The 20,998-nt window shown below is 40.1% G+C and overlaps 1 protein-coding gene across 1 annotated transcript in view; it reads right to left on the minus strand.

Annotated features, from left to right (window-relative positions):
• The window catches only part of Fras1 (Fraser extracellular matrix complex subunit 1), a 439,675-nt gene extending 421,479 nt beyond the window's left edge, over positions 1–18,196 (minus strand). Inside the window, exons 1-2 of the mRNA XM_047566389.1 lie at positions 17,471–18,196; positions 9,570–9,601 (exon numbers count right to left, since the gene is read on the minus strand). Of these exons, the coding sequence (XP_047422345.1) occupies positions 9,570–9,601; positions 17,471–17,546 (108 nt within the window). The 5' untranslated portion in view covers positions 17,547–18,196. The remainder of the gene's footprint in view (positions 1–9,569; positions 9,602–17,470) is intronic.
• Positions 18,197–20,998: the final 2,802 nt, after the last annotated feature.

The following is a 20,998-nucleotide window of genomic DNA, read 5'->3' on the forward strand; positions in this document are numbered from 1 at the left end:
CTCATGTTAATGGGTGATTCTTTTTTTCCCCACTCACAGTGTTTCCTTGTGAAGGGATATCAACATATAACTCCAGGTCCCTTCTTATTCCCTAGGAAGGTGGCATGATTTATCTAACTGGTAAATTTAACTTAGATAAGTTTAACAGAGTTTGTCTTCCTTCCTCTTCTATGGCGTGTAGCTCTCATCCCAAACCATAAGTTTTCCTCTGCTTCTCCTAACAGTAATTCTTATCTGCACAGTCCTTCTACATGGGAAAATTGCTTCATCAAAGCTGTCTGTGAATGCCTAAGTCTGCCCAATTCTGAGGTTTGGAATCCACAACCCACTTTTCTAAGACAACTAACTCTATATCCTCCAACTTAGTTTCCTTGGTTAAAAAACAAAAGAGTAATATTTTGACTTCTGTACTTATCCCTGTTTTACTTCTCATCCTGTTCATAGCTGGGGGAAGGGAGATGTTATTTTATGAGGCTCCTTTCAAATACCCAACAGAGTTACATGCACATCTCATTGACCACAACTAAGTCACATACTCACAGTGTTTTAAACTAGGATTTACACAAGTCATGTAAGGAAGGGGTGGAGCACTGAATAAAAATCAGGGCTCTGCCAGCAGAGAAAAGGGGGAAGGGATTGTTGGGTAGGCAGCCTAGAGTCTGCTGCTAATGTCCCAAGGATCCCATTTACATCTTACTAATCTTGGCATTCATCACAGATCCAACAGCAGGGTCCACACATGAAAGTTGATCCATGTCTTTGGAATTCAGTTGGATTACTACTACTATCACCCACACCTACAGCAATTACGAGAGTGAGAGGTGTCTTAGCCACTAATTTCAGGTTCCTTCTGCTCCTGATTTCTTATTCTCACACCAAGTTCCCTCTAGAGAAAGTCAATACAGGAAGTGCATCAAATAGTATCTATTTCTATTAATAATTCTCCCCTGCTCACTATAACAAAACCATTTCTTTCAAGAATGTAAGGTACAAAGAACAATGAAATCTGCTCTACAGTGCATTCACTGTCCCTTCCCTCCCCCACCAGCTCAATTTCCCTTTGGAGGAAAGGAATGACATAAATTTAATAAATAACCAATCTCAGAAGCTGTCAGGAAAGCACTCACAGGTCATGGCCCAAACTCAAAGGCCTCCTCGGGACTAACAGTAAACTGTTTCTTACTATGCAAGCTTTTCCTTTCCTCCTTCCTTTATTTAGTTTATAAATGCTAGGAGCCTAAAAATCATGACTAAAAGAACATAGCTGGGACATCAGAAGCTAAATTCTTATTTTACTCAGAACCTCACAGTGACTTTTTTTTAAGTTATTTTGTGCTAATTTTATATTTAAATGTCCCCTCCTTTTGCAGAAACAAAATGCCATCCATATGAAAGTTTCAAAGCCAACTTTTCCTTAGACATTTATAATTCAAATTCCAAGAAAACATATGTTGGCTTAACTCGATTGTCATTTGATATTTATTCATTATCTTTCCCTTAGCAAGCAAAAGACTTGAAAAAGTAAATAAATTATAATAAGATAATACTGTAGGTTGTCATAAATGAGTGACAGTTCTATTGTAGGGGATATATACATATATACATATGCATACATTTTATAGAAAATGTATTATGCATTTGTGCACATTTTCTATAAAAAGTACCATGTATAAAATAAACATGTGCAAATTTATTTTTTGGTTATACACAGAGAAAAATGGGGAAAAAAGACCTATGAGGTGTTCTATCAGAAGGAAATCTAGAGTAAAAATGGCACGAACTTTAAAAGAGAAAAAAAGGGGGGGGGGGGGTGTGAGTGGCCTACCAGAAAATTGAGATATATGATCACACAGCATAATCTGAGCAAGCAAGTATGGCTGCCAAGCTCAGCTGCATCTTCTAAATTCAAAACAAAGCACAAGAAATGTGTTTGTTAACTTAAAACATCTGTTCCTACCACAAAAATATGAATAAGAATGAAAAGCATATGGATTATTCATCAATAAAAGTATAAAGTCTCCTATATTATTCCTCTCACACAATTATTCCCAGAATATATAAATTCCCAAACGGGAAACCAGCACATCTAATTATGATGGACAACTTATATATCCCCAACAAGGAGAAAAGAATCACCATTTCTCACTACCTGGCACCCAAGGGTACAAAACTTCTCCCTTAGACAAAATGCACACTCAAATCAGGGCATTTTCTTTACCTTCTCTAAGGGCTTTCTTAGGCAGAAACACACAGGTCTAACCCAGTGTTTTAGTCAGCTTTACACTGCTGTGACTAAATGATCTGATCAGCACAATTATAGAGGAGGAAAGGTTTATCTGATGGCTCATGCTTTCAGATGTCTTAGTCCATAGAAAGCTGGCTCCAGTCCTCAGTGCTCAAGGGAGGCTGAACATCATGGCGGGAGAGGGTGGTGGAGGTAAGCAGCTTATACCATGGTGATCAGGAAGCAGAGAGAGACTCCACTTACCAGATACAAATATATATACCCTACAGCCACAACCCAGTTCCCACCTCAACCAGCCACAGCCTACCTGCCTCCAGTTACCATTCAGTTAATCCCATCAGGGATTAATTCACTGATTAGGTTAAGGCTCTAAAAACCTAATCATTTCTCCTCTGAACCTTCTTACATTGTCTCACACGTGAGCTTTTGGGAGACACCTCACATCCAAACCATAACACCCAGATTAGATCAGCTTTCAGAAATCATCTAGACCAAGCCATCATTATCTTATTCCTGATTTTATCAGTCTAGTCTCAACTTGAATACCCCTAATTAACAAAGCTCACTCACTACCTCTCTAAATTCAGTTCATCACCAAGCATGGTAATGATATGTTGCAAAAAAATTTAAGTTTTTACCACAAACTAAGTACATTTTAGTAAAGGATGCCCTTCTTAAGTAAAAGTATATTATGCAATATTTAAAAATAAATGAAGAGAGCCGGGCATGATGGCCCTAAGCAATTCAGTGAGACCCTTCCTCTAATAAAATATAAAAATGGACTGAAGATGTGGCTCAGTGGTTAAGCACCCCTGGTTCAATCCCTGGCAGCAATAATAATAATAATAAAAATAATAATAATAAATGAAGAGCCAGGCACAGTGGCTCACACCTATAATCCCAAAGACTCAGGAGGATGAGGCAGGAGGATAGCAAGTTTGAGGCCAGCCTCAGCAACATAACATGACCCTGTCTCAAAATATACAGGACTGAGTATTTAGCTTAGTAGCAAAGCACCCCTGGGTTCAATCCCCAATACCAAAAAAAAAAAAAAGTTTTAATTTAAAAAAATTTAAAAATAAATGAGGAAGAAACAAAGGCATTTTAAAAATTCATAACCTACAATACCCAGTGAACAGGTATTGGGAAACTACCCAACATGCTTAAGGGAAATTAAGGAGCTAAAGATCGTATTGCCTCCCATCTGAGTACAGCCACAGGAAGCCAAGTATTCGCCCCAGTACTAAAAGTATGGGATGTTTCACTAGTAGCCACTGAGCAAGATTCACTAAGTGTTTAGAAGGACTTTGAGCACTTTATGGGAAAGCTCCCAAACTTTTTTCATTGTTCTTCCATAAAATCCTTCTAGCACGTTGATGAATATCAGAACAAATGAAATTTGGAGATATTTTCATTTTTACAGGGCTATGTTTTGTGTTACAGTTTCAAATTAAAAAGTAAGGCTATACAGCACACCAATTTTTTAAGATTGCAGCACTGAAGAACTGTCTTCCACAGTTCTCCTTGGCCCTAATAAACAAGGCCTACAGATCAGACCAGAGCTGCTCGATTCTTTGCTATAATATAAACAATGGATAACACTCCTGCATATACACTAGATTTTAACAAAACACAATAAAATTGCAAAAAAAAAATTAATAGAATATGTAAGATTAGGTTGCAGGTAATGGCTTACCTCTAACTTCATCCCTTTCTTTTATTTAAGAAAAAATACACACTGGACAATATGGGCAGAGAAGGGCCATAATTAAGATCATCTCAAAAGTGTTCAAATTACATATGCCAACAAACAGGGAGATCCTACAACAAATGTCTTGCTAACTTTCTCATAATTGCTAAAGACTGCTGAAGACACTGCAGTAGATTTTCAGTCAGAGTGACAACAATGCTGTAATTCAAGTTTAAGCACGAGTACATTAAGAATCTGAAATCTGTAAAGCTACACTGTCCAATACGGTAGACACTGGCCATGGATGGCTATTCAAAATTAAACCATAACTGAAACTAAACAAAGCTTAAATTTCAGTTCCTCAGTGTCCCATTTCAGGTATACTCAACAACCACAGGTGACTCCCAGCTGCCCTATTGAGCAGCACAGTTGTGGAACCTTTCCGTTCTTGCCGACACTATGCTGAGGGATCCTGGGCTAGGATCTATCTAATCTAACTTTTTTAATGTACAAATTTAGGAACATTTCATTCAGGTGGCTTACTCCATGCTACATAGGTGGTCATGACAGAGCCAGGACCAGAACCCAGGCTACCCTGACCTCTGACACTCAGTCATTTCCACTCCAACATCTTGTTGCTACCGAGATGCTGTTTCAGTTCCTGCCAGGTTCCGTCCCAGGTTCTTCTACAAGCATGCTCTCAGTCTTCACAGAAACCCTTAGGATCAGGATCCCTGTTACATAAATGATGAAATTGAGATGCACCTGTATAAAGTATCATATCTGAAGCTACACAGCAAGCATGTCATAGAACCAAAATTCAAACTCTAACACTTGGATATTTCTGCTGTATTATATACAGCAAACACTCCACATTTTTATTATCCTTGAAAAACTTTTTTTTCAAATTTGCTAAAAGTTAGTGCTTCCTGATTTCTTTAGTCAGCATTTGTTGGCAAAAGTATCTCAAGTAGGAAAATTCCAACACTTAGCACTTTTGATTTAGGGAAGGAGAGCAGTTTTGTTCCTCTTTATCAATTGTAACTGCTTGACAACAACAAAAGCAGCTAACTTTTATTAAGCACAAGGACAAGTGCTTCTTGTTTTGATCTCCTTCAACCTCCACAATAATTCTGTGAAGGAATATTTCATCTCCATTTTACAAATGGAAAAAATTAAGGTGAAGAGTCAACCCACCCATCCCCAGGAAGAATTTAATAAAGAAGTATTCACTTGTGGTGAGGCAAAGCAAAAGAATAGCTAAATTCTTTGTATTTGATGTAATTGGAAAAGAACAGAAGATATGTGAAAAGTTTGAAATAAAAATTTTATTTTTTTTCTCAAGGGGAAATTCCTGCTACAGTTAAGCATAGTAACTGTTTCCCTCTAACAGATTCCTGATCACATCTCTCTTCCACAAGGACTGACTTTAGAGAAACTTTGGTAAGTCAAAAAAGTGCATGAGTATTTTGGGATAAGAAATATACCCAAAATAGAGTATTCAGTGTTTCTCATGGTATTTTTTGTCTCTTCTGGAAATTACTGACCTGACAAATACAGAGAAGAGAAAGATAGGAAAGAAAGTGTTAAGGAAAACAGCTGAAGTCAGTACATAGCTACATGTGGCTCAGGACCAAATTGTCCCAGAATGTCACTGCAAGTCCATAAAGCTGCCAAAAGCTGGAAGACACACATACCCACATATGCTCATAAACATATATACACACATGCATATGATATACTGCATACAGCATTATATATTTGTTAAGATCCATTGATCCTTCTTGCATCCTGTGGTGAATTTAGTGCATGCACACTAGCACTAGAGAGCCTTGGTTCACTGGGAAGAGGTTAGCCAGGGACAGCTGGCTTTTGCAGGAAGTCAGGGACAGAGACTGGCAGAGACAACTGCATGGCAGGTGCAGCAGGGAAGGGGGTGGGCATACAGGACTTGAAGGTAAAATAAGCTAGTTGTGTTCAGAGACAACAAGCAGACTGGCTTGGCTTGTGAGAAACAGAATGCTTGAGAAAATGGTTTTAGAGTTAGAACCAGGTATGAACCCTGTCTTCCTCTAGCATTTACTAGTTATGTAACTAGTGATTTACACTTTCCAAGGCTCAGCTCCTTTACCTGTAAAGACAATACCTATTTCCTGGCATTGTTGAGAGTATAAAATTTTATTACAAAAACCATATGCCAGGCATTGCACAGAGGTGTCTTCCCCACATTGTCCTATTTATTCTATTAAAATCTTTCAGGACAGGTTCCCCATTTCACGTAATGTGCCCTAGGTCACAGAACTAGTTTCCAGCAGAGGAAGAGGAATTCAAACCAGGTCATCAGACCCCAGGGCCATAAATGTTCCACTGTATCTGGCAGTTTCCTAAGCAACAAGTGGTAAGACTATAAAGGGATCAGTGAAAGGAATTCTCATAGGACAGAAGGGGAGTTAAAAAATAACAGCAGGCCCCTAAGTCCATTTCTCATCTGCTCGATGTGTTTTACCAAATTCTGGGTAAAGCTATGAAATGACTTGACATTTTCAAGCAAACCAACCCTCCACTCCGAGTCACTCCCCTGAGAATTGAATGAACCTCAAGAACTTCACACCCTTGCCCCAGTTTCCTCATTTATAAAATGGAGTTGGGACTATATGCTTTCTGAAGTCACTTCCAGGTCTACAATGGCGGGTGCACGGATAGAATTACAAGGTTTGGGACACAAACAGCACACCATGTTCAGAGCCAGCCCTTGAGCGCAATGCCTTTTATAATAGAAGCCCTCTCACCAGAGAGATGTTTAATCAGTAAATCCCAGAATATCATGATGTAATGTTCTAAAACTATTTTGATTCAAAATATATAAATGTATATTCATTATCCAATTTCACTGATGTAGGCGAAATGCCTCTCTTCAACACAAGGACATGGGGAGAGAAGAGGGATGGGTTTTACAGGCAATTAAATATGTTCACAATCCATCATCTACAAATCCCTATTTATTCTTCCTTTTTACTTTCTTCATTTCTTTCTTTTCTTTTCTTTCTTTTTTTTTTTTTTTTTCCCTAGTGCTGGAGATCCAGGGCCTTAGGCATTTCAGACAAATATTCTACCATTAAGCTACATCCCCCCACCCCATTTCCAATTTCAATGTCCTTAAAATGGAAAGAGAAATTTAAAATGGTTATAGAAGATAAACCTGTTAACAGAATCTCTTTAGATTTTCAAGTTTTTCCTCATCTTTTATAGCTGTTTCTCCCACACTTAATTTGACAGCAATTTTTAGTGACTCACCTCTATGGAGTCTTTTTTAAGTATTCAACACAGTTTCCCTAGAAACAAGAATGCTATTTCTTTTTATATTCCCATTTCAGCAGTTTAATTAAACAATAAGTCAGCTTTGTCGTTCCTCTTCTCTAGAGCATCCAATGACTCACCCACCTTATTGAAAGGACAGGTTAAAGTCCATCCAAGGCTCCACACGCCCTGTCCCCTGTCCCCTCTGCCTCCTCTCCTGCCACCTCCCCCTCAGTCAATGCACTCCAGCTAGTTGACCTCCAGGTGCTTCCTCAAGTGGCCAAGGGAACTCTGCTTCAGACTGGCTTGTGGTTCCCCTTCTCTGAAATTTCTTCCTCAGGATAGCCACAGGGTGAGCTTTAAGAATTCCTTCTTCCAGTTCTTTGTTCACGTGTCACCTTCTCAGGGAAGCCTTCTCTATCATTCTATTTAAAGTTGCGACCCTGACCTTCGCACTCAATGTTGTTTTATTTTATAGCATATGTATCTGACATTCTGCACTTTTCACCCATTAGAATTCAAGCTTCAGGAGGGTAGGGAATGTTGCCTGTTTGCGGATACATTCCAGTACCTAGAATAAGAAGTCCACTGTTGTTATTCCATAAATAAGTTTTCAATAATAATCTCTATTGTTGTAATAAATGCATTTTCTCTGACTGAATTGCTAAGTACAATACTAGGTACCTCAGAGGAGGGTTACGAACAAAGAGTCTTGGTAAGCAAAGAAGTCATCTGGAGAGCTCGGAAGTGTACTGGTATTGTAGAGCTTATCCCAAAAAGTGCGAGCAACCATGAGCCCTAGGATCAGCCAGGGCATGGGAGAGAGGGCAGCAAAGTCACCTGTTAAAATGCAAGTTGTCTAAATGGTCTCTCCTTTTAACTGGACCAAACCGACCTCTCCGGTTGCTTGATGCTTTCATACTCAAATACACAAAACACATAGGAAAGTCAAGTTTAGAGGGTAGTCTGCCTACTTTCCTTCAGAGAGAGATAAAACAGAAAGGAGATAGGTTTTCTTATTCTGATATAACCCCTCGATGGTCAATGACCTCGAGCAAATCTCTTCTCTCTCTTATCCTTAGTTCTCCACTAAAAAGGGGGAGAGTATAAAATAATATGTGGTCTGACTATTTTACCACTCTGTGGTATTAGATGAATCACTAACTATGAAAATACATGGAAAAATTACAAAGCACTCTATACAATAAGCAATTCTCTTTGTATTAACAGAAATGACTGACATCTAAAATATCTACCATTATTCCCTCAAACTGATAATGTACTTTAGAGCATTTTGATTTTGAAATTATTCTAAAATATATAAAGAATAAACAGAATGAAAAGTCTGCTTTTAAGGCCAGGGAATGAAAAAAAGAAGGAAAGTCAGGCCATTTTCCTGGTTCTTCAATAGAAAAATATCAAGAAGGAAAAAAATGCACAAATCTTCAGAGCAGTAACTGTAGTATAAAAAGACAGATTTAAGAATATTACTGTGTGTATCTACAATTATCTGGACTCTGGGATACTTCAGATGTTCCTCATCTATTTCAAACACAAGGATAATCCAAGATGACTTATTAATATCACAGATGTCAATAGCAGGTTATGATGTAAATGAGAAAACTCTTTCCAACCATCGCAGTTCTGTTTTATTATAGCATTTATTACACCAAAATAAAAAGTGGTGAAGAACGACTTGTCACACCATTTATTAGAGTTGATGGAGTGTAGACAGTCTTTTCAATAAGGCTTTAACACAGTGTTATGCACCATAGTACATTATTAATGAAAAGAAATGCATGAGACTTGCATCTGCTTTTCCCCCAAGTCATTCAGACATTAAATTCAAAATCCATTCTACTCTACATGGCGAAGGGTCAGAGATAAAATGTTAATTTGTTTGTTTTTCACCAAAATGTACCTTTATAATCAGGAATCATCACTATTCTACTGAATTTAATAACAGTACTTTCTTGGAGAAGGGATCAAAGGAGGAAGCAAACATAAGAATATAAACAAATTGTGCCCTAGTTTATACCTGACATGAGGATGGGATTTAATTTTTCTCTGTGAATGAAAGAACACAAAGGACAGTCACAGAATGCAAACTGTGTGTGGCATATTTGAACTTCTCTTCCAGCACCTAAGTATCTGAATGGAACTAATTCACTCTAGGAAAGGTATTAAGTAATGGAGCTTGATTGTGCCAGGAAGAGGGATAATCTTCAAACTGCAAACAAAAGTGAACATATTTGAAAATGATAGGATCACTCACTCGGTAACCTCAATCAAGCATTTCACACTCAAAAGAAACCAAATATATTAAGAATCACCTACCGCCAACAAGGAACCCTGATAGACACAAGCACCTGTGGGGAAAAACAAAACAAGAATTAAAAGTGATGCATAATATGCCAATAAGCACTGCCCCAGCAGGCTCGATGCTAAAAAATTGCATCTACGCACATTATAATCAACAAACTGCTTTTTCCAAAATCTTAAATGCTTGAGCATTCTTCCCTTTGGGAAATAACCCCATACACCAAAATAATAATTCCTGGGCACACATGAGGGAAAGCATCTTTAGAACTCATTATCTGAATTTTAAAATAAATGTATTTATAATGGCATACTATAAATATGGCGCATATATTCCTTTATAATAAATCAGGAAAGTTATAATCCAGTTCCAATTTACCTATTCAAGCTTCCCTTCCACTCTTTGCTTACATAAATTCTCCAGTCCAACCCAAGGAGCCAACTTAGGATCCCATGATAAAATGTCATGTCTCCAACGCTTTTGTTTGTTTTCATTTCCTACAGGAGATGCATTTGGTCTATTCAAAGCCCCTGCTTTTGATTTCATCTCCTTCATGAAACTTTTCCAGCCCATGGGATTATGTTCCTCCCCTTTGAGCTCATACTACTTTGTGCCTGAATCACGTATTTGTGAATCACCCATGTGTACCTCCTTGTGGCATCCTTGCTACAGATGCGGAAATGCTGCTTCTATCCTACTGCACAAAATATATACTCTAAGGAAAGGGACTATTTCTCCTTTTTTGTATTCCCCATTTCTTCACATAGTAGGCATTTGTTTAGATATCTGGTTAACATAAAATACCTATTTCATGCTTTTCACACAATACACTCCTCTTTGGAGAGATTAAACCATTTTATAGAAGAGCAATATAGATGGCAGTTATTTGAAAAGAACTCTTCTATTGAGTTCCTGACCTCCACGACTCTTTTCACTCCTTTTTTTTTTCTGATGGGCTGTTTCTGAACTGATACATCTTTATATTTCCAGTCATTAGGCACCAAATGAAAAAAAAAATAGATGATTTGCTTCTAAATGGAAAAGAAGGCTGAATTTGGACAGCTTATGTACTCTGAATAACTAGCACATCACAAAACAAATACTTAAGTTTTATATTTGAAAACAACATAAAATTGTAGTCCTAATATTTTTTTTCAATGCACATTTCTCAACCAGTTTTTGAGCAGCACAATAGGTATTGATTTAACCTAGAAACAAGTGTATGATATCTTACTGACTACTCTCAGAAACTGAGGTTTTAAACAGAATAAAACTGCATAAACAAGCCAAAATAGGACATCTTGACATTGTGCCACGTTTGGTTTCCAAAGAGGGAAGGACACATTTTACTACAGTGCTTGTCTCTAATAGAACATTCATGAATTCTCAAAGTATTAACTTCTCCAGAAAGGACTGGTGTATCTTCACCAATAATGGAATTGAGAACAATCTTTAAAGAAAGTGAGATGACTATTTACACTTGAGTTGAATCAAAGACCCTTGGGCAAATTTACTAAATGACTTTTATGTTCTTGACATTCAAACAGAATAATTTGAGATAAAGGCTTAGGAGGGAGGGAATATTCTTAATTGACTTTTTTTTTTAAGAAATTTGTTCCAAAGATTGTATTTCAGTCTACATCATGTCATAAGAAGGATATAAGTGCATACATATTTAGATATAAAATAATCAAATGTATCTCAAATACAAAATTCACTTTATTTTTAAAAATATCTTGATTTATAGATGGACACAATACCTTTATTTTATTTATTTTTATGTGGTCCTGAGGATTGAACCCAGAGCCTCACATGTGCCAGGCAAGCACTCTACCACTGAGATACAACTCAGTCCACGAAATTCCCTTTCTAAATTACTTAAATTGATATTTAATTACATCTGATGTTTTTTAAATTACAATAAAGTTAATCACTAAGGTACAATTTAACAAAATTTAATATTTTTTCCAGACCATTATTTTTTAATGGCTAAACTGAAAAACCTTTCACATATTAAATAGTTTTTTAATTGACACATAAAATTATATATATTTATCATGTACAACATGATGTTTTCAAGTATATTTAACCTTTAGAATAAGCAAAGAAAACTTAACTTTCAGAGAAAAAAACATAAAGTTTACTCTTTAAAATAAGACTATCCTCAGATATAGTCATGTTTCGCCAGGGATACCTTCTGAAAAATGCATCATTAGAAAACTCTGTGGTGCAAACATTAGGCAGTGTCGTCACACAAAGTAAGATGGCTATGACATCATTCAGCAATATGCGACCAGCGTCATATATATATTCAGTCCAACATTGACCAAAACATCACTATGTAGCACATGACTGTAATTTTATTTCTCTCTCCCACAGTACTACCTCACAAAGTCAATTTCTTTTCAAAGTTCCCAAAGAAATTAAATACATTAAGAAGCAACCAAATATCCATATCAAAAACCTGTTTGGGGAAGTCCTGCAAGAGGAAAACATAAAGCAGCATTTGAGAGTGGCACCACATCCAGACGTGGATAAGCCAAATGTCTGCTACAGACTCCAGTCGAACAGTATGTAGCTACTGATAAATTCTGTCATTAGGAAAAGGAAATAACTCAATTTGGGTTACTCTGTGATGTGCAATTCCTAAAGAAATCAGCTTGGCCCTCTGAGGGCTTTCCTAAAACTGAACAGTTCTAACTGGAAGGCAGCTGCATGAACGAATGTCCATTAACACGGTTTCCAAACCCTCATTTCTACTCTCCTGAGAGAACAAAGCATTCCAGTGTGATGCCCAGTCCTATCAAACATTTATCACCACCCAAAGCCAGATGCGGTCATCCAGAGTAAATATATTTCTCCCACACTGTGGCATGCTGCACACCCACCAGCAGATGAAGTTGGGAGGTTTGTTGGCATTGGGTGCTGGGTGCTGCTTCTGGTTCAGAACTGGGGCAGAGAGGCCTTTTCACTATCCATCAAGTCACATAATATGGACAACAAAGTTACTCCTTCCACTCACCATTGTTTTTTTCCTAAGGAGTACTAGAAAAGTTACAGATCTAGTTAAGCTTTAAAATTCTGGCCTTATTTGAACTTAAAAGGGAAATCCAGCTTAAGCTCAAGGTGGATTTTTCTCTTCCTTCCTTCCTTCCTTCCTTCCTTCCTTCCTTCTTTTCTTTCAGCGTCAGGGATTGAACTCAGGGCCCTGTGCATGTTAGGTAAGCACTCTACATCCTCAGCCCCTCAAGGTGAATTCTGAGAAATGGTAGTGATCAAGAAAGAGAAATATGCCTTCTGTAAAGGAAAATTGAGGAAAAATAAGAAAAAATGGGAGCCAGAGTTCCCAAACCCTGAACACTGTCAGTCTGAGGGCATGAAATATGGCTTTAAGTGTCCAGCAATTTAAGTCCTATAGCCCATGGCCTGTGAGAAAGTACATATAGTCTGCAGAGTAAAGTAATCATATACAGCACAAAAAGGAAGCCTATGACTGGAGAGTAGGCTGCTCTTCTCCCTGTGTGGATGGCTCATTGCCTACAGGTCACAGAGGTAAAATGTTACAGATAAAATTTAAACACGTAAAATAAAATGTCTTTTTTGATGGCTTTTCGAAGATCATAATAAACTCCTTTATGAGATATCTGTAAAAAAATAATATTTTCAGGGAAATTTCGAGATATAATTTGTACCAGTACTGACATCCTTAAACTATTCACTAGAGAAACTGTGACTGGTAAGCTGAGTGAATTAGAGAAGTTAAATCCAAAAAGCACAAAATGTCAGAACCATTAGTTGAAAAAAATAATCTTCATTAAGACACGAAGAGATTTGGAGAGAAGGGCCTCACAAACACACGACTCGTTAGGACCAAGCAGCCACAAGTTGGCATTTAAATGTTCAAGCTTTATGTTGTGTTATAATTCAGCATATGGCTGTGTACACTGTGGAACAGTTAAAACAGAATCGCTTCTGGACTGACAGGGCAGTTCATGTCCTGATTACTGTCAAGTAGGATTCAGATCAATTAATAGAGTAGTTAAAATGAAAATGGGCCAACTGTTTTTGAACTGTTATAAGAGTTGGCATGCAGCTCCCACTTCACCATGTGGTAGTCCTCTCCCCTCTTCTGAGCCATGTGGTGGACAGTATTTTATGACTACTTGTGTCTGAGTAAAATTGAGTGATATTGCCACCCAAGTCCATAATAGTGAATATGGATGACTATGTCCTCACTAAAAGATGTCTATGGGGACAGCAATACTCAGAGTCGGTCCCCAGAAGGCAATGTATTAGAAACAAGAGTCAATGTTGGGGGATAAGGATGTGGGTCAGTGGTAGAGCATCTACCTAGCACGCATGAGGTCCTGAGTTTGATCCCCAGCCCTGGGGGGGGGGGGGGGGCGGGGAAACAATGATAATACATCACCACATTATTTCTACTATCCGGTAGCTACAAAATTCACAAAGCTGCAGAGTTGCAATTAGATCAATCAACTAGAATCAGTAAAATATTGGGCAAGCCAACAAAGACCAAACGTTCTCATCCCTCTAGTGAACCATAATTCTGATATTAACAATTTCGAGATACGCAGACTCCTTGAGGGCAAGTGCTAAAGGTTATTACTGTTTGTTTTTGATCTCTGCATCTCCCCACCTAGACACAACATGACACATTAGTTCTCAAAAAAAAAAAAAAGCTTGACAAATGAAAGATGAAGGGAGAGGCTATTTTTCTTGGCTATTTTTCAATGACTTCTCTGATATTGAGTTTCAAGCATTCAGTGTCTCACCAAAGGGAGTCTTCAGCCAAGAGCAGAACCAAAAATGCTGATCTACCTATAAATAAAACACACTGTCCATCAAATGATCCTTTCCAATGTAATCTGTCAATGGCACTTACATGAAAAGCCTAGGAGATTGTGGAGTTGGCCAAAACCACATTGGGAGTGAAGGGACATCAACTAGAGCTCAGTTCTCTTAGCCTCAGAGCCAGTGACCTTCCCTATCCCAAGTCAGCTGTATATGTAGTGTTACCTCGCAAGACTTCCGCATATCAGCACAATTCAAGGTGAGCATTTCCAGAAAATGCCATCACAAAATTCCCCTAATTTAGAAAACAACCATATTACAGGTTTCCCTGTGTCTTCTTGATTTTATTAAGTCCTCAAATCATCGTAGTTTATCTACTTGGCAATGTAAAATAATACTGCCAACAATTTGCTTAAAAAAATTCATTTTTTCTTCTGATAATTAGAATAAAATCTAGAACCTGAAAGTTGTAACTGATCACAAATAAGTTGGCAAATATCAATTTTCTTTTTCCTATTCTTGATGATTAGCAAAAGTATTTTAGCACTATCACCTAGTTGACTTCTTCATATAAGAAATGACAGAATTACAACTTAAAGAAGTCAGATGGTTCATTCAAGGTAAGTCAGCTAATCATAGTGTCTAGTCCACTAGTTAAGTTTAATTCAAAAGAATGCGATTTGACAATACTTGTTCATTTGACCAATATTTTTGAAAACTTACTATGTGCTAGGAGTTGAACTGGATATATAAGAATAACTAGGAGCCATCCTAATTTTTCAGTAAGCACACAGCCAAGTGACCAAAGTACATTTATATCAACTATAATGGTGAAAGGTATTAACTGAGGTACTGGAAGCATATATGACATATTCTCTGTGCATTGAGAAGAAAACAAATTCTTCTGTAAACTGGCAGGCAAAAGTGTCAAAGTATGTCCCATCAAGAGAAGTACATGTGAATGTTTCTTTTCAGTTTTTAAAAATCATTCCCTAAGTTAACACTAAAAATTTGAGATCTCTGAAATCCTTATACTTTCCATCTATGACCTCAGTGCTTTTAATGTTAAAAGAAAAATTTGACAAAACCAAATGGAAGATCTCATAAAATGACAACTGATATTTTGCCTATGGAACTGATATAGTTTAATTAAGTTCATGAGATAAAGTATGTAAAGTACCTAGTAGCAGGCAAATGGGATGTGCTCAGTAAATGTCTGTATTCATTCATTATCAGATAAGCATCATTATGATTTGGGTGGAAACTGACATTTACCAATCTTGCAATCCAGTTTGTGAAATGACTATAGAATGCTCTGAAGGTAGGGTGATACAATTAAATGCAGTATCCAAAGTATATCTTTGAAGGAATATAATCTCTTTCCCAACTCCCATCAAAAGACCCTGGCAGTTCTTAAACTTTGTGCATTGTATCGACCAAACCTCCAAAGAGCGCCCCCTGTAGGCTCTTAATATTATCGGCTTTTGTAATTTCAAGAGATTTGGTTCTGAAAAACTACATTATTCTAGCTGCCCCCTGCTGAGCAATACAGAAGCATGTTTTCTTCGTTGCTGGGATATGATTGTAAATAAGAAACTGCCACCAAATGAAACTGTAGTTTTTCTAAGTCCAAAGTTGAGATTTGGGTGGCCTGAGCAATCTCTCCCGTCCAGTTAATTAGTACAATTAGACCTTACGAGTTTTTTTTTTTTTTAAGTACGCACACACACTCACGTACACAATATATATTTCTACAGGTTTTGCACTGTTTGAAGAAGTCTGCACAGGTCCCAAACGTACTTCTCCCGGAGATGGGATACACTCCATCTGCTTCCCAGGAGGTTGAGGGAAGGTAGCACCTTAACTAGTACCGAAGGTCCCCATTGCTGTGTGTGAATTTCCAAAACCAGACCATTTTCTCTTGGGAAGCTAGTAAAGAAGAGCACCGATCCTTTGACTGGAAGTCGACCCGCGAAAGAGCTTTGTCCCACGCGGACCTCCAACGCCCCCAATCCCACGCAGGGGATCAGAAATCGGAACTGTCTCCCGCCAGCACCAGCTCAGAGAGTGCGGCCGCCCACCGCTGGCTGCCGCTGCCGCGACGCTAATTTGCGGCTGGACAGGTGAACTCTTCTTCCCGCAGCTGGATGAATAATGAATGGAGACGGGAAGGAAAGCCGAGCGCCCAGTGCTGTGGATTAAGTCCTCTTCCTCCCAGCCGCCGGCTCCCCTCCCCCTCCTTAAACGCTAACTGGGCCACTTCCCCGGCTCCTCCGGGCAGGTGGGAGCTCAAAGCGCCTCATGTCGCTGGCCCCGCATCCTCTGACCCCAAAACTCTTGATTTACTCAGTGATTTATTTATTTGGCTGAGCCTAGATTGCGTTTGATATCATGGCGACAACTCTTCGCAGTCTCCTTTCTCTCCCTCAGCTCCAGGGTTTTACGTGTAGGTTGGAGCCCGGGAGGAAAACTGGGAGGCGGAGAAATAAAAGAAGGAATCCAAACTCTTATTAACCACTTTCCCCCGTCCCCCTGGGGAAGTAGGCAGGCTATCGGTACGGGGAGATTTATTTCCGTACAATTAAATTGCCTACCTCCAGAACATGCTCTGATCAGCTAGTTATAAAATCTTAACTGGACTTTAGGGGGAGACTTATAGGGGTAGGAGGGAAGAAGAGCGATAGGGCTTTTATGTTTCATAGTAGCAGAAATATTTTTTGTAAAGGTAAAAGCAATTGCTCGTTCCTCACCTAGGTTTTATGTAGTTGCTTTTCCTTCGGGGGCAGGAGGGAAAAGGAAAGAAAATTCGATTTAAGAGATGCCACCTCAAGCTGCCACCCAACCAAAGGTACTTAGGGCGGAAAGGGAGACCGTGGAGGGGACTGTGATCCGAATGCTAACTAATCTTCTCAGAAAAAAAAAAAAAAAAAAAAAAAGCCCATTCCAGTTCCACTCCCACCCACGCATCCCCCAAAACAAAATGCAAAAACTTCCATCTAGCCAACGACACCATAAAACTCGCAGAGCATTTAAACTGTATAGACACCACACACACACACACACACACACGCTCGCACGCACGCACGCACGCCACTGCTCTTTTTACCTTCGGAATGATGAGGCAATACTGCAAATTCCGCCAACGCGAGGGTCACCGCGAACCACACTTTGAGGAAACCCATAGCCGCCTTGGCACCCACAGGGGAGTGCAGCCTTCAGCATCCAAGAGCCAGCTCTCTGCCAAACTGCTGGTTTCGGCGTCCGGAGCCCGCACGCCCAGAGGGTGGGGAACCGCGGGTTCTTTCCTCCCCGGAAAAGAGGAGATGGACAGGCCAAGCGCGACACTCACATCAGCCCCGAGGCGCCGGATTCGGCGGGCGATTCAATTCACTCACTGCTGGGGCGGGGAGCTGACCGAGCTCTCCAGGACGGAGGGCACCGATGATGGCTGGGTTAGGAGAATGAGAAGGGGCAAAGCGTAGTTCTCCACTGCAAAGTCTCCCCGAAAGTTGCGGGTCACGGATTGATCTGATCTCGCAGCATTTCCCTGGGTCTAGACCCGTCTGCTTTGGGGTCTCCAACAGCGAAGATCCTGGCGCAGGTACCTCTCGACTAGCTTTTTAAAGTTCGCTTGATAACCCCTGTCGGCGCTGTGTCGGCAGAAAGGGTCTCTCGGAACCCGGAAAAACCCACTCACACCCACTTCTTGGCGGGGCCACCTCACTCAGCGAATCTCAGCCGCCCAGCACCGCTGACTGGAAACTTTGTGCCGCGATGCGGGTACGTCCGGAACTCGCCGGAGCTGCAGCAGCACCTCGCCTTCCCGGGCTGCGCTCCCTGCAGCAGACTGTTCCGAGGCTTGCGAGGAAGACACGAGCCGCGCGGGGGGCGCTGCTGCTACTTTCTTGCTCCCGCCCCTCGCCTGAGTAAGGAGGGCTGTGGGGGCGCGGCTTGCTCCACACCGACACCCACCTCGGTACAGTACACCCACAGCAGCTCTGCAGGGTGGAGGTGCGATGATTACGGGAGTAGAGGAGGAGCCATAATTTTAGATTCACTGAGGAGCGAGAGAGGCTGGAAAACCCCCCCTGAACTCAATGCTATCCGGGCTAGAGAGCCTGGAAATGCACAAAATAGGTCCCCGTCTGGATCCCCGCATTTAAAGGACACATAGTCCGCCTTTCTCTGTCTCCCTCTCCTCCTTCCTCTCTCCTTTGCTTGGTGTGAAAATGGACCCAGAGACTCGGAGCTTTGGCAAAGATTCCAGAGAGTCACGTGGGCAAGGGGAGAAGCGGGGAGGGGAGTGAGGGGAGGCAGGGAGAGCAACCTGATCCCCTTATTCATTCGGCTGGAGTTCAGATCGGCTTTGTCTGGGGCGGGATCAAAAGTGGTCATAGCGGGGTTGGAGGGGCGAGGTGGAAAAAGGTGGCATGGTCCCTACTCTGGCACAGCTGAAGGCTAGCGAACTGAATCCACACCCCTCATTTGGGAGGGGCCGATTTCTGGAGGAAAAGTGTCCACATCAAAGCCCTAGAGCAACCCCCCACACCCAAAGCCCGCCACTCCTGCTGGACTAAGGGTGTAGGGTAGACCTGATCCTTCGTCCTCGTCCTAGGACCTTCCTGGGGTTTTACCCGCAGCCTGGGAGAATCTTGTCGTCTGAGCCTTAGAGGGAAACTCCCATTGCACCTTTACTTCTGCCTGGGAGCCGCTGTCAATGAAACAACATGCTCTTGGCGCGCTGGGTCCTGCTGCGCCCCCAAATGCCAGTGCCTGGGAAGTAAACCTTAAGGCAAAGCCGACTGGGCGCATACTTGAAGAGTGGAGGCCTTGATTCCCAGCCAGGACTGAGAGATAGCAGCTATTTTTATAGGATCAAATAAAAATAGCTGGTCCGGATTTAATCATTTTATAAGATGGGAATGGTTGCATCAGAGAGATACTGGCCGGATTCCGATGGGCCCAGAGAAAAGATGTCCTGGTTCACTCTGCTGAGCTCTGATGGAGAGATCTGTCCAAGAGAATTTGAAGTAACATTGAACTGGTAGCTGTGAGTCGGCAGGGATCCCAGCTGTTTCCAGTTTTCACCGCCATCCTAAAGCAGGCCCACTGTTCTAAAGCACACTAATGCCACTTGGAACCATTCACTTTTGGGGATAACTGGATAAATTGAAATTGGCAGGTCCTTGTGACTGTTACTGTTTAGCCAGAGCAAAGAGGGAACCTCTGACAAACTGGCTGTGATACTTGAGTATCTGGAGGACCCAGGAATTGTGCAATTCAGTCTTAGTCTCTCCACTAGGCTGTGAACATCCTAGAGACAGAGAGTTTTTCATCTCTGTATCTGAAGCAGATAATAGGGCTCTGTAAAAAATTCTTGAAGGAATGGACTGAAAAAATTATAAGTTCCTGAAAGCAGCAACCATATCAAGCTGGCACTGGGGATCCTAACTCCCTCCCAACAAAAAGGATCCCCCCCCCCTTTTTATTTAGAAAGTGGACATTTTTTTCAATCCCAAGAAGTGTATTTGGCAAATTCAAACACACCTGACAACCAGGTCACCACCCCAAACCCCTCCTACATAGAACTTTTGTAGCTATCACTAAGAGTAACTTAATTTGTTCTTGCCAGAATCAATAATTTCATTTCATTTTTTAAAATTCATGTAATTATGGTACCCAATGGGGTCTCAATAATATATGTTATACTTAGTAAATGCAAATATATTACTATTTAAAAGGAAAAGAGATGAAGAAAGAGAAAGGAAGAACAGGTCTACCAAATTACTCTGAATACAACATATGCTGTATTTATTGGATTGATATACAACATTCTCCCCCCACCCACAGGAGCATACACTGGCCAGCTCACCTCTTCCCTCTACCCTAATTAGGTAATGTAGGGCAGGTGGTCGTGGAGTCCCTGCCCCAAGATCCCTTGGAATACCAAATGGTTAAAAGGTTCAACCAATAAGTCAATAAAATTGGGCATATCTAACTATGGTCATTTAAACTGATATGTTAGAAAATGAATTATATTAGCATAATATATTTTATTATGATGAAAATTTAGTAAGCATTTTTATGGATATGCAATTAATCTAACAACCTTATCTCTGTAAGTTAACCTCTACAAATGAGTGTTTCATTCAAATAAAAAAACACTTCTTCCAACAGGGAGCTGGCAGTTCACTACCCAAATGTATTGAGGATCTATATCCTCAATCCTCTTTCTTCACATGTCCAGAATCCGTGACTTTTGTTACTGTGTCCCACAATATTTCCTTAGATGATTCTGCTGTCATCTCTTTACATTCACCTGAACTTGTTGCTGCCCATTTGTGGGGAATATATTTATTGACTCCTTTTGTAAATGATAACACCTAACGTATATTGAACACTTTGTGCCTAACACGTTCCCAGGGAATCCTCCAATTACCCTATGCCATAGATGCCATTATTATTTCCATTGACAAATGAAATAATTGATGTTCAGAAAGTTAATAATCTATCCAGTGTCAGACAGTTAATACATGATAGCATATTAGAGTAAGTACCCACCTACTGAAATGGGTAAACCCCCAAATCTCAGAATCTTAATACAACAAAAAGTTTATTTCTCAATTACATCCTG

Source organism: Sciurus carolinensis, chromosome 10 (assembly GCF_902686445.1).
Source record: "Sciurus carolinensis chromosome 10, mSciCar1.2, whole genome shotgun sequence".
NCBI lineage: Eukaryota > Metazoa > Chordata > Mammalia > Rodentia > Sciuridae > Sciurus > Sciurus carolinensis.